The sequence below is a fragment of the Mchenga conophoros genome, linkage group LG22 (assembly GCF_057382185.1).
Source record: "Mchenga conophoros isolate Kocher_MC1m ecotype Shallow Benthic linkage group LG22, M_conophoros_male_GT1.1, whole genome shotgun sequence".
NCBI classification, from domain to species: domain Eukaryota; kingdom Metazoa; phylum Chordata; class Actinopteri; order Cichliformes; family Cichlidae; genus Mchenga; species Mchenga conophoros.
Genome location: NC_140546.1, coordinates 13,533,220 through 13,545,099, shown reverse-complemented (window position 1 = coordinate 13,545,099; position 11,880 = coordinate 13,533,220). Strand labels below are relative to the sequence as shown.

Sequence of the window (11,880 nt, the reverse complement as noted above, 5' to 3'; positions counted from 1 at the left end):
TACAGTTTGCACATTTGATCCAGGACAACGATATTTCGTCCCACTGTATACTTGAGCGTATACTGTTGGTACGACAATAAAACTCTTCTTGACTTCGCTTGTGGCTCCAAGACAAGCCTAGATCGCCACCATGGCAGACAGTTGGTATGAGGTATTTTGTGCCGTTTTCTCCAAATGTGGCTCTGTGCATTATTGCCAAATATCTTTGCTTTGGTTTCGGCTGTCTGAGACAATGTTCCAGCCAAAACAATTCATACTTGTTTCTAATTCTGCAAGCATGAACTTTACCATTTAACATGCTAGCTGCGGCCTGTAGAGTCTGACATATAGCTCTTGGTTTCTCTGAGCATTGCACAGTCTGACTGAACTGACTGGAGAATGGTCCACTCCTGGTAAATCACTGGGGCATTTTGTTAACACACCTGGATGCTACAGACCAGCAAACTGCCAAAACTTCTGCTTTTGTGGTGGTGGTCATACTTGGCTTAAATCCCAATAAGTAATGTGCACTGTCTTGAGAGTGTTTTGAACAGTGCAGATGACAATGTAACAGCAATTATGTGGAAAATAAAACAAACGAAGAAAAATCTGATGTTTTTTCCCAGCTAAACGTGCGTCCAGCTATAGAGGACTGACATATAATGTAAATAAAAACAAATCCTTGCCTGAAGTGGCCTTGAATTTCCCCCCGAAAAACAAAACAAAAAAACCCCCCAAAAACATAAATAAAAGGGTACACGGACTGAAAGGTGTCAAGACATTTTTGCAAAGTACAGCAAGCAATGGAGCTCCAGAGTGAATCTTCTAACAAAGGAAGATCATTTTTAATCTGTAACACAGATTTAGACGGGGTTTTGTTTGTTTTTGTTAAAATGCATGTGTCCTCAGTGTTTGCGGTGAACATTTTTTCTTAACAGCTCGATCTGCTTTGGAGTGACATCATGAAACAAATAAAAAAAGAAACTCAGATGAAAATGGTGCAATGTTGTCTCTGGGTGTGGCAGCGCAAAGGGCTTGATATTTCACATCACTACAGTATTAGGAGCTAAACGAACCAGATTATTCCTGTGGAGACTGTCTCAGGGCTTCTTTTGGCTCCCGGGAAAACAAACTACTGTTACAGAAAAGTCTGTTTTTCCCCCAGGGTCTGTACGTCTCAGCGTATTTCAAAACAAAGTCGGAGATTCCTTTTCACTGGGCTGAGCTAAGAGGAGGAGGAGACGAAGGGCAGGTCCCAGGATGTGGTTTGAGGTTATCCTGAGTCATGAAGGAACCTCCTCTGGAAAATCTTACATGCTATGGTCAAATGAAGACAGCTCAGCTCTGCCACCGATTTAGCCAGACGGCTGCTGTGCAGAGGGGAAAAACACTGAGTCACACATAAATACGACCATATCACGGTGTCCTGGGTGTCTTTTCAACTTACCCCGAGTGTGCATACTGAATGTTTTCAGACTAAAAGATGTGTTTTACTCACTTCTAACTCCAAATACGATTTTTCCATGTCCCTAAAAGTTAATTTAAGAATAACCACAGAAGCATGACTGAGATCTTATGACTTTTTCCATGAAATAATTGTTTTCTGCTTGTGTTAGACCACTGCAGCTGTTGTTCAGTCATGTGAAATGGCACCAGAACCACACCCAGAAGCAAGACATCCAGCCCTACCTCCATCACTGAGGGAAAACACCTCATTAGCTCCAACATCAAGCACAATTCAGTTAGTTTACAGTCACTCTGCATAATCTTATAAATTCATCTGGCTGCTTTAAGTGGATGAAAAGATGAAGAAGAGGACTCTCTACTGACTCTGAGTGGCCAGAAAACTTTGGTGCTAAATAATAATAAAAAGGAGGACAGAAGAATATGAAAAGAAAATAGAAGTTTATTGAGAATTCTGAATCCTGCTCACCCGTCCACAGTAGCAGAAAGAATACAACAACACAGACAAACAATTAGTTAAAATCTGGACACATAAATACGTTTCTCTTGTATCATGAAATCCAAAAGCAAAAATCTATCGCAGTCATACCAACATAAGACAGGAGTGGAGGGAGCGCCGCCGAGTGTGTGCCCCCACTGTTTAGGAGACGCCACCTGCCTCCGAGCCCAAACATAAACAAGAAAAGAAAGACTGTGCTGTGGTGGAGTGAGCTGAACTTCTGAGGCCCAGGCAGTTTGAGATGAGAAGACTGATATCTCATGTTCATGTTAAATCTAAAGCTACAGACAGGAGGAGATGACTAGCTAAGCTCTTCCGAGACTACGAAGCCCTAGCTTGGCTCTGTTTGGCAGCAACAAATCCACCTATGGGCATCTAGTTTGTTAAACAATGTAAAGAGAATTTGGCCTTTTTAAACCTCTCATCAGCACCTTGTGATACACCAGCTCTGCATGAAAAAAAAAAAAAAAAAAAGCATCCTTTAGCATTATTACTACTCTCTTCGTGGCAAAATGTGTTCAAAAAGTGCGCCGTTGTTCACTGACTTAGTTGTGTGTGTGTGTCTAATGAGGCTTATTCAGACTTTATGAAATGAGAGTAACATAATTCAATGCCAGTACAGGTGAGCAGTCTGAAGAGGAATTACGTGAAACTTTACCTGCAAACTGAAAAATATATACCATCTAAATACTGTTGTCTTTTACTTGACCCTTTTGAAAGCCTGAATAAGCTCATTTGAAGTAACACACTGGTATCAGCACACTGGACGTCACACTTCACACTGCTAGTCATTATTCTTCTGGTTTTTGTTCTGATTGAAACAAACTTAAGCTCGCACAGTAACGTCTGTTTATTAAGGTGCAAACTGCTCGTCGTGGTGAAAACCTGGAACTCCAGTGGACTTTACATGGGTTGAAACTGGCACACAACCGCACACTTAATGAGGATTTATATAATCTGAGCAGACTCAGCTTTGTTGCTGATCTGTAACCACTAGAACAGAGCCAGGATACCTGCTTCCTTATTGAGTTTAAGCTAACCGTCTGCCAGTATTTGCTTCATATTTACCATAAAAGCATGAGCGATATCGATCTTCTAATCTAATCACTGCCAGAAAGCAAATTTCCACACTATCCAGAATATTCGGCTGTTTCTGTATCAGAGATGAAGCTACACGGGAGGGAGGGGTGGGTGACAGTACAAACCTGCTTCTGCAGGACGTGATGGGTAGAGGAGGGTGTTGTTGTTTGACACACGCACAGACAGCTGGAGAAAAGACACCAACTTGTTACAATTATCTGACGATTCATAAATTGTCTCATTTGACCTATTTCTAGTTCATCTCCTCTAACCACGGAAAGAAAGAGAAAAATCAGACACTCGAAAGGACAGAAACAGCTCGGGTGTTTCTCTCTACTTTAAGGCAAATTTAACAACGATGGGCCAAATTTTACAAATCAAAAAAGGGAGGGGGAAATAAAACTGTCTCTGCGAGTGCCAGCCTCCATCGGGGTTAGGTGGGACTAACGGTGGAGACGAGGCATCGAATGACAGAAGGTTTTACCACCACCTTTACCAAACTGTGCCAAATACACAAATACACTGATCGTACTCTGGTGTCATCCACCGACGACATAACTCCCTCCTCTGTGCTCACAATGCGATTGAACAGAGCCCCCGCCCCCCCGCCATGTTCGGCTTCCTCTTAGCTTGCCTTCTGTTTTTGGCACGGAGGAGTTTGGTAAGGAACGTCTGAAAACCAAATGTGTGTTTGTCTTTAAGATCATGGCTGTGCATTTTTTCTCTCGCTCACACTCAAAGGGAAAAAAAAAGAAAAAAAAGAAAAGATCTTTTCATTTGCCCTAATCTAAATCAAAATAATACAGTCTTCTTCAGGGTGAGGAGGGGGCACATGAAGAGCTTTGAAAAATGCAGGTGACCCCTCTCCATCCTATAATAACTCTTTCCTCTCTGGCTTCTCTCTCTCCCCCCTCAGTCCTGGGCGCTCTAGCGGATAGCCTTGACGGGGCTCTTGAAGCTTGAGGCGGCTTGCAGCTGCAGCTGGTAGGCCATCGGGTGGATCTTGAACCCATAAAGCCTGAAGAGGAAGAAGAAGAAAAAGATGATGACAATGTTTAGACTGATCAGTCATGCATTTTCTTTAAAGGGAGACGGCGCTGACATTTGATGACAAACATCACACCACCCTGACTGTGTTCTATGTAATACAAACAGACATCACAGCGTATTGACACAGGATCCAGGAAAGGATGTGCAATCGTTGCCATCTAGTCAGCATGTGCACGTAAGTACATTTGAAATAAAATAAAAACAAACATTATACTTGTGCAAATATTAACTTGATGAGTATTTTTGTGACTAATGACCAACAGCAGGGAGAACAAGAACTAACGTCAGAAGGTGACAGTGGAGGCAAATCAAATGAAATGTATGTCCAGTTTCGAGCACTAGGGACAAGCTCAGGGATGTCAAACTTATTTTACATTGTGGGCCACATACAGCCCACTCTGAACTTAAATGGACATTTAAATATTTAATCCCTGAGATTTATTTAAAATACTTTAATAATGCCATGTTTAATGCAATGCAATTTTGAAAAACAAAAGTAATTTCTACAGTAAAGTAAAATTCTATGCACTTGTTTTAAAGCTGTCCAGTGGGCCAGATTGGAATCTTTGCTAGGCCAATTCTGTCCCACAGGTCTTATTTTTGACACTCCTAGGCTAGCTGGTTAGATGAACTGATGGATTTAAACAAAACAACTCAATATGAGAGCCCTGAAGTCAGGCTGTGTGACGTTCACAGCGCAGAGGACCGTAACACAAATAGGAAGAGTAAGCAAACATGTCAAAGTCAAAGTTACCGCCTGACTTCATAGCTCAAATAACCAGCTGTGTGTGTGTCTGTTTGCATATGTCTTTGTCTATGCATCAAAGGAATGGGACTGTGTAACACACAGAGACACACAGTCCAACAGGTTAAACCATTAACAAATGGGCTTAAATGGCAAAGAGAATGACATCAGAGTAAATATAAATAAATATCACAAAAAGCAGCACGAGAACATAGAAACGGGCTGCAGTCTCCACAGCAGCCGAAGGGACAACATATTCTTCTTAACACTGCACCCTGGTTACGGTAAACAGTACAGCATGCAGACAATGGTCTCCAAGGGCAGGCACAGGATTAGTGGACAACCACGCTAATCTGCTGCTAATCTACCAAGAGATGCAGCAGGTATTCACAAACACAGAGAGACTAAACCTTTTCGGCATTAACCACACCCACTCTTTCTATGGAAACAAACAGGAACATACATTTCCAGTGTTGTCCATCTGGGACGGCATCCCATACGACCGATAACGAGCTGCTGTGTTTTATGCACGCACAGGCAAATAGTCAGAGCTAGATAATATGTTGTTAGCATGGAAGTGAGTGAAGGCAAAAGCTTGGTAATGTAAACCATGAGGGAAATCAAACCAAAGAAAACAGTTGGAACAACAAACCTAATGAGCCAACGACAGAAAAACAGCTAAAGCTAAAGCTAATGAGAGACACAAGGCAGCAGGCTCAGTACGAGCCTCAGTATGAGCAAAGAATCAAAGCAGTTACTGAAAAAATTATGAAGAAAAAAAAAAAAAAAAAAAGGGTGGATCCTGTCTTATCTGATGATGTTATAAACATGAAAGAAGTAACAGATATTTGTTTTGTTCAGTAAATCTGGTGCACTGTTATTGTTCTTTGAAAGAAAATCTTAATCAGCTGCTCACACTGAGGAAAATCTGAATTGTCAGAGAAAACTGCAATGGGGGCATCTCTAGTGTTTATATTAAGCCATATTATTGTGCAGTTCTGAACTTCACATATTTTGGGCCCTGACACTTTAAAATTAAAATTAAAATAATAATAATAAAGCATGTATTTAAAACACTAAAAAGTGAAAGAAGCTAAGCCAATATCACTATGGAAACTAAGAAAAAGCAGAACTAAAATGAAAACAAAATCAAAATAATCAGTTACAAATTTACAACAAATCTGCCTATGAACATCAGCAGGAGGTGGATTTAGTGCTCGGAATCTTTACAGCTGAATATCAACGCTAACCTTGGAACAAACTGGTTGGCAGGCCTCTTGGGCCTGTACTCGGGATGAACCATGAACAGCATGTGGGGGAACCCGGTGCCAAAATAAGCTCCATCTGTGTGGTGATGCCTGGAGGACTTGGGTGTGTAGACATCCATACATTTGGGGCAGTACAGCTTCACCATGGCCTCTCCTGGGATGTCTGACAGGCCTGTGAGAAGTGTGGAAGAGGAAGAAACCCATTTAAGTATGAGATCAAGACACCCGAGATAATTGGCAAACAATCCCTTGTGGATCAAAGTTATCCTCACCTGCAGGAAAATCTAGATTCAATAAAAACAAATAGCATTTGTTTTGTACTGATTGGCACAGCCAGCCAGATACAGCTGCTGTGCCTTTTAATCACAGATTTAAAAACAAACAAGCAAACAAAAACAAATTTCCCCAAAACTAAATATCACACCCATGAAGAGTTCCTGACTAACTTCGCTGCATCGAGGAGAGACATGCAAGGCAGGGAAGAGCAAACTTTTAGTCACTCGTGAAAGCTGTCTGCCACCTTGTGGTAATCCTTGGGTAACTGTTTAACGCATGCATGAGGGCATTCACATCAGTTTACTCACCAATAGGAAGCATAGGCTGATTCTCACAATAGACCCGGGGGCAGTAGCCAAAGTCTCCCTGCTGATACTTCTCCAGCTGAGCAAGCAGAAATGAGCCCAATAAAGAGTTAATATATGAACAGAAGGTAGCTCCACAATCCTGGGTTAATTCATATCCTGCTGTGTGGAAAACAACATTTGAACCTGAGGAAATTTTAATATGACTGAAATTAATGGGTGACTGTGCTAAAGATTAAAAAAAAGCAAGCAGACAATATTGAATGGACTCTTGTTTGCCATTTTGGATGCGTTGCATTACAGGATCAAGTGAGTCAGGCTTCGTCACAGAAACTAGAGACCGATCGTGAGTGGAAAAATTTGTATTCTCCGACCTTTTGTGGTTAGCTGATGGCAATTGTAGGGAAAATGATTGATCAAGTCCCAGAGACGCAAATCTGTCACTAAAGAAAAACATCAAGCGTGCTGCTGCAGTTCGAGCTGTACGGAAACAGTGAAAATTGTGACGCAAACTGGAGAAGGAGAAGGGTTGCCTTTAAAGTAAAAGCTGCACTTTATTCTATATGTTTCAAAAATAAAAAAACTTTTACCTTAAAACGCGAACCTTCTCCACCTCTATTTGGCTTCACACTTTTTCTTACAGTTCAGTAAATATTTACACACAAACATGGAAAACTACAGGGAATCGTGCCAATCACACCTCCTTTACAATGAATTTCACCCAGTTAGAGTCAGAACCCTCCAGGAACTACTGACAACTGTTCAGGCAAAATGTGCACATGATAAACTTTAATAAAGCAGTTTTTCCACATAAACATCTTGATGATTTCCAGAGAATCAGGCTGGAACATTTTCCACAGTTGTGCTTTTTCACATGTAGCCCACAGCAGGAAACAGTCTGCTTTAGATGCATCTGCACCACAAGGACCTGTCTGCATGGAGCACAACGGCCTCTACTAGGAAGTTAACACACTGGACTAGCAGTATTGCTGTTCTCACACTGGTGTAGCATGAAACCATGTGAACTTTGCACAGGAGAGCTGTGCAAATTTTGTGTTTTGTTTTCCTATGCACATGTTGTTGTTGTCAGTTTGTTGAACATGGTCGTAAAAGTGTAATACTGTCATTTTGCATTTTGAACACATTTAATCGTTTTTCCTACATAAAGTAGACGATAATGACTAATAAACAGGAAAAAATACGCCGTTATGACAGTGTGGAGGAGGAAAAGAATAAAGAAAACACGGTCTTTACTTTTTCTATCAGCACCATAGGAAGCAGATGAATGATTTGTTTTCAGCAGTAAAAAGCAGTGAAGCTGAAAGATTTTGCATTTTATGCCGTTCCCTCAGACAGACAGCTTTTCATGTCCACTTTTATCTTCCTCTGAGGGATGAACCCACCCTCTGCTGCCACACTGGACATTATTTCAGTCAGGACTTTATAGCTGTGAGAGCTGTGAGAGCTGTTCTCCCAACCCCCCCCCCCCCCCACACACACACACAAGATTATAATTTAAGTACAACTATCCTGATTACCACGTATGAGACATTCACATCTCAACAACACTTTACTCCATTACGAGTGGAGTAAAATCTGACTCAAACAACATGTAGAGACAGAACTGGTGGATTTTTGGCACCTACCATCTGTGCAATGCCTCGGTTAGTGAGGATGTAGCGTGCATGGATGAGGCCGTACAGCATCTCAGCAGCCTGCTCAATCAGGTCGCTCTGGTTGGGATTGTCCTCAAGCTCCTCATCTAAAGAAATCAGAAACAGGGAAACTACTCACGCTTTTGGAAAAAACATAAATTTATCAGAGGAAAAGGAAACGCTGGGAATAAAACAGAGAGACTGGGACACATTATGGTTTTCTAAAGGTGCTCCAGCAATAAAAGAGCATGAAACAAAGATGTTCTGAGCAAGTTTGAAAAGAGAGAGGAAACCTGCACAAAGCACCTCAAATCAAAAGAAAGCCGAGATCAAATGTCCCCTCTCATTATTTGTTAATGACAGAAGGAACACATTAAAAGCTCAGGAGATGTCACAGACATGAAACACTCGCAGCTCTTTTAGTCTTACTTCCTGATGTCTGCTGCAGATGGGAGGTGATAAACAGTAATACTTCTGCATACAGACAACAAACAATAAAGCGACTTTCCACTCGCCACAGCAGGCAGCTCCTCATGTTTTGTTTGGCAGATTTTTAGGCCAGATTGGTGATACAACCCCAGAGGGGTTTGTGTCTCCTTCCGGGATCAAACTGGGGATCTTTTGCTTTTTTGGCAAATGTGTCACATAAGCAAACACTGACATACCTTATTTACTTAAAACTGAGAACAATGAGTCAGGAATGCAACATACAGACCTGGCTCAAGGTCCAGGATCATGTCTAGAGCCTGGCGGTAGTGTGGAACCTGCTCATTGAGCCCAGTTAGGTTGAATTTGTCCTGGATGTAGTCTTCATCCACCTGTCGTTGGAGAAACCACAAATCAGACTCATTTCAATCCATGAGGAATCAAGTAGCTGTAGGAACAGAACTCCCTGAAAGTTGATTCTGTTCATCTGATCGTAGCGTTTTCAGCAGGAAAAATATTTTAACAATCCTCAAAATGACTTGTTCGGTTTGAAACAGATCCTCCGATTTCTTCACGAAGCTGGATGTGTGATAAAACATTTCTCCAACTGACAACGCACCTCATGAACAGAAATCACTTTCTGGGATTTCCTTACCTGGGTGATTGAGGATCCATCAAGACAGGAGTATGAACTGTTTAACCCTTACAGTGACTGACCCAGACATTTTTTGCTAATTTATTACTATTACTGTGTTATTGATATTTTTAACTTTTTCATAGTTTTTTGTTTTTACACATTTTAGCATTTCTGCACAAAATATTTGAATTATTACACATCTACACACAAGATGTGTACTCTAAGTCCAGAAATGCACACGTAGGATGTTGCCTTTCTCCAGTTTAGAAACTGCTGGGAGAAAACCCAACTGTACACCAGGTAGCTGAAATAAATTTGATAAGCAGGAGTTTTTTTGAAGGTCTCCATCACTTTACTCTAAAGAAATCTGAATTTTTCCTCTTTTGGTAACAGAAATGTTATTTCATTTTCTCATTCTGGCTGCTTTCTTTAGGTGAATCATCAGTCTGCATCTCATCCTATCCCTAACATCTTCCTCATTCACACCATCCCTCTGCATGTCCTCCTTCAAAACATCCATGAACTTGCTCTGTGGTCTTCCTCTTTTCCTCCTGCCTGCCAGCTACATCTTCAACATCCTTTGTCCAGCATATCCACTATCCCTCCTCCGCACATGTCTAAACCATCTCAGCATCACCTGTCTCACTTTGTTCCCACACCACTCAATCTGAGCCCTCCCTGATGTAGCACATTTAAAACCGAAGGCACACCAAAGTGCTTCACAACGAGGTTAAAACATAAGATATAAGATAAAAGGCTACCGTATATATAACAGAATACAAACAACCCCAAAAAGTACAGACAAAATAAGAAATAAAACATTAGAGCATAGTTTAGAAGATAGAATTACTGGGTATTCATAAATATAAAGGTGGTGGGTATTTATACAGTGGAATATTGGTAGAAGATAAATAACATAAGGGTAAAATACAGGGCATGTGCACTAGCTAATTTCTATCCCTGTCCATCCTTGCTCTTTTTCGTGATAATCTTAGCAACTGCTACTCTGCCACTTCTCTGTCTCCAAACCATGCATGGCCTTATATCACAAATAACCCCGACACTCATGTGTTGTAAAAATATGTCCGCCTTGGTTCCTCACCTCACAGAAAAACTCATTCCCCCGCAGCCCACAGAACCAGGAGATCCATGAAACCTCTTCTGAACTGCTCATCTCTGAAGACCTGAAAAACGAAACAGTAAATTATGAGTGGGGAAAAAGCCAACATTCAACAGCTTCATATTACAGTAGCTAGGTCTGGTTTAACGCGGCACAAAAAGAAGCTGTTCATCTGGTGTGAGCACCTGATTAGCATTGATGCTAACCCCTGGAAAATAATGGGCCATTTCTTGTTTTTTCGATAACGCTATGAATGCAACACTAAACGTTCACTCACTAAATAACAGATTTAACCGATACTTTCGCCCAACTGGATTGTTTGTTAGTCATTTATTAACCTTTTCTTGTGAAAAGATCATAAAAGTATATCAGTAACAGTCGCTGCTCAAGATCTGTAAAGGCTAAGCCAGCTAACAGGTATTACCTTCTCCCTGTCGTTAGGGTAACTTTTAAAGTTTGCTTTATCACATTTAGCGCAGATTTTCTGTCAAAAACACGTCTAATGAATAACAAAACAATGGGCTAAATCCGGCCTTACATGTATGCTGTAGTCCTGCGTGCCGGGTAACGCTAGCATGCTAAGCTAAAACCAGAAGAGCGTCAATATGGCGCCTGGTACGACTTCAGGCCCCGGAGCGGGGGTCTGCCGTGGCTCTTCTGCCTCTGCGCTCAAACGGCTCAACGGACTGATATGCGTAACAATGCTAACTTACCCGGCTTTCAGCTTTAACAATCCCGAAGAAATCAACAGATCAACAATTTAGCAATCTCACGGGTGTAAATAAGATGGACACCACCTCCCAGTTCACCCCGTAGGTTACGCTCTTCCTCTTCCTCCGGTCTGCCGTCGGAAGGTTCAAGACTTATCGGTGCTGCCGCTCACTGTTCAGTCCCGGTACTGCATGTTCGTGAAAAAGCTGTTTGTTAGCCCTCTTTTCCATCCTGTCTCTCTATAATAATTTATAAAAGTATATAAAATATGGCCCGTTCAAAGTTTTTTTTCTGATAACCATCTACTAATGAATACATCAACTTCCATATTATTCTCATCCCTATCCCTAGAATTCTCCTTTGACATTATATCCATGAATTGCTGGATATAATGTCCAGCAATTCATATATGCTCCTCCTGCATATGTCCAAACCATCTCAGCATTTCCTCTCTTTGTCTCCACACCCCACCAACATGATCGGTCTCTCTCATGTACGTACTCATTTCTGAACTTATTGTGACTCCCAATGAAGTAATGACTAAACATTAAAATGTTTGTCATGAAACTTGGACCTAGAAATTTTAAAGAAAGCACAATTAAAATTTACAAATAAATGTTTTCTTCTGGATAACCATTGTTTGTATTATGGCTTAAAAGTGAGAT

General features: G+C 41.2%; 1 protein-coding gene across 2 annotated transcripts; it reads right to left on the bottom strand.

Moving 5' to 3' along the window:
* Positions 1-1,867: 1,867 nt before the first annotated feature.
* csnk2b (casein kinase 2, beta polypeptide) lies at positions 1,868-11,372 on the bottom strand. Of its 2 annotated transcripts, none has more exons than XM_085262405.1 (7): positions 11,218-11,372; positions 10,487-10,568; positions 9,037-9,139; positions 8,313-8,428; positions 6,670-6,745; positions 6,068-6,257; positions 1,868-4,040 (listed from the first exon to the last, which is right to left on the bottom strand). In XM_085262405.1, the coding sequence occupies exons 2-7, from the start codon at positions 10,556-10,558 to the stop codon at positions 3,950-3,952; spliced, it is 648 nt and encodes a 215-aa protein (XP_085118531.1). In that variant the 5' UTR covers positions 10,559-10,568; positions 11,218-11,372; the 3' UTR covers positions 1,868-3,949. The 2 variants fall into 2 exon arrangements, with proteins under 2 accessions (XP_085118531.1, XP_085118530.1); XM_085262404.1 differs by lacking the exon at positions 11,218-11,372 and adding an exon at positions 11,043-11,121.
* Positions 11,373-11,880: the final 508 nt, after the last annotated feature.

Excerpts from the sequence above, each read along its gene's own strand:
- csnk2b (XM_085262404.1), bottom strand. Across the intron at positions 8,429-9,036 it reads GATCCTGGACCTTGAGCCAG|ATGAGGAGCTTGAGGACAAT; the intron begins GTCTGTATGTTG and ends TGATTTCTTTAG. Across the intron at positions 6,746-8,312 it reads ACCGAGGCATTGCACAGATG|CTGGAGAAGTATCAGCAGGG; the intron begins GTAGGTGCCAAA and ends CTGCTTGCTCAG.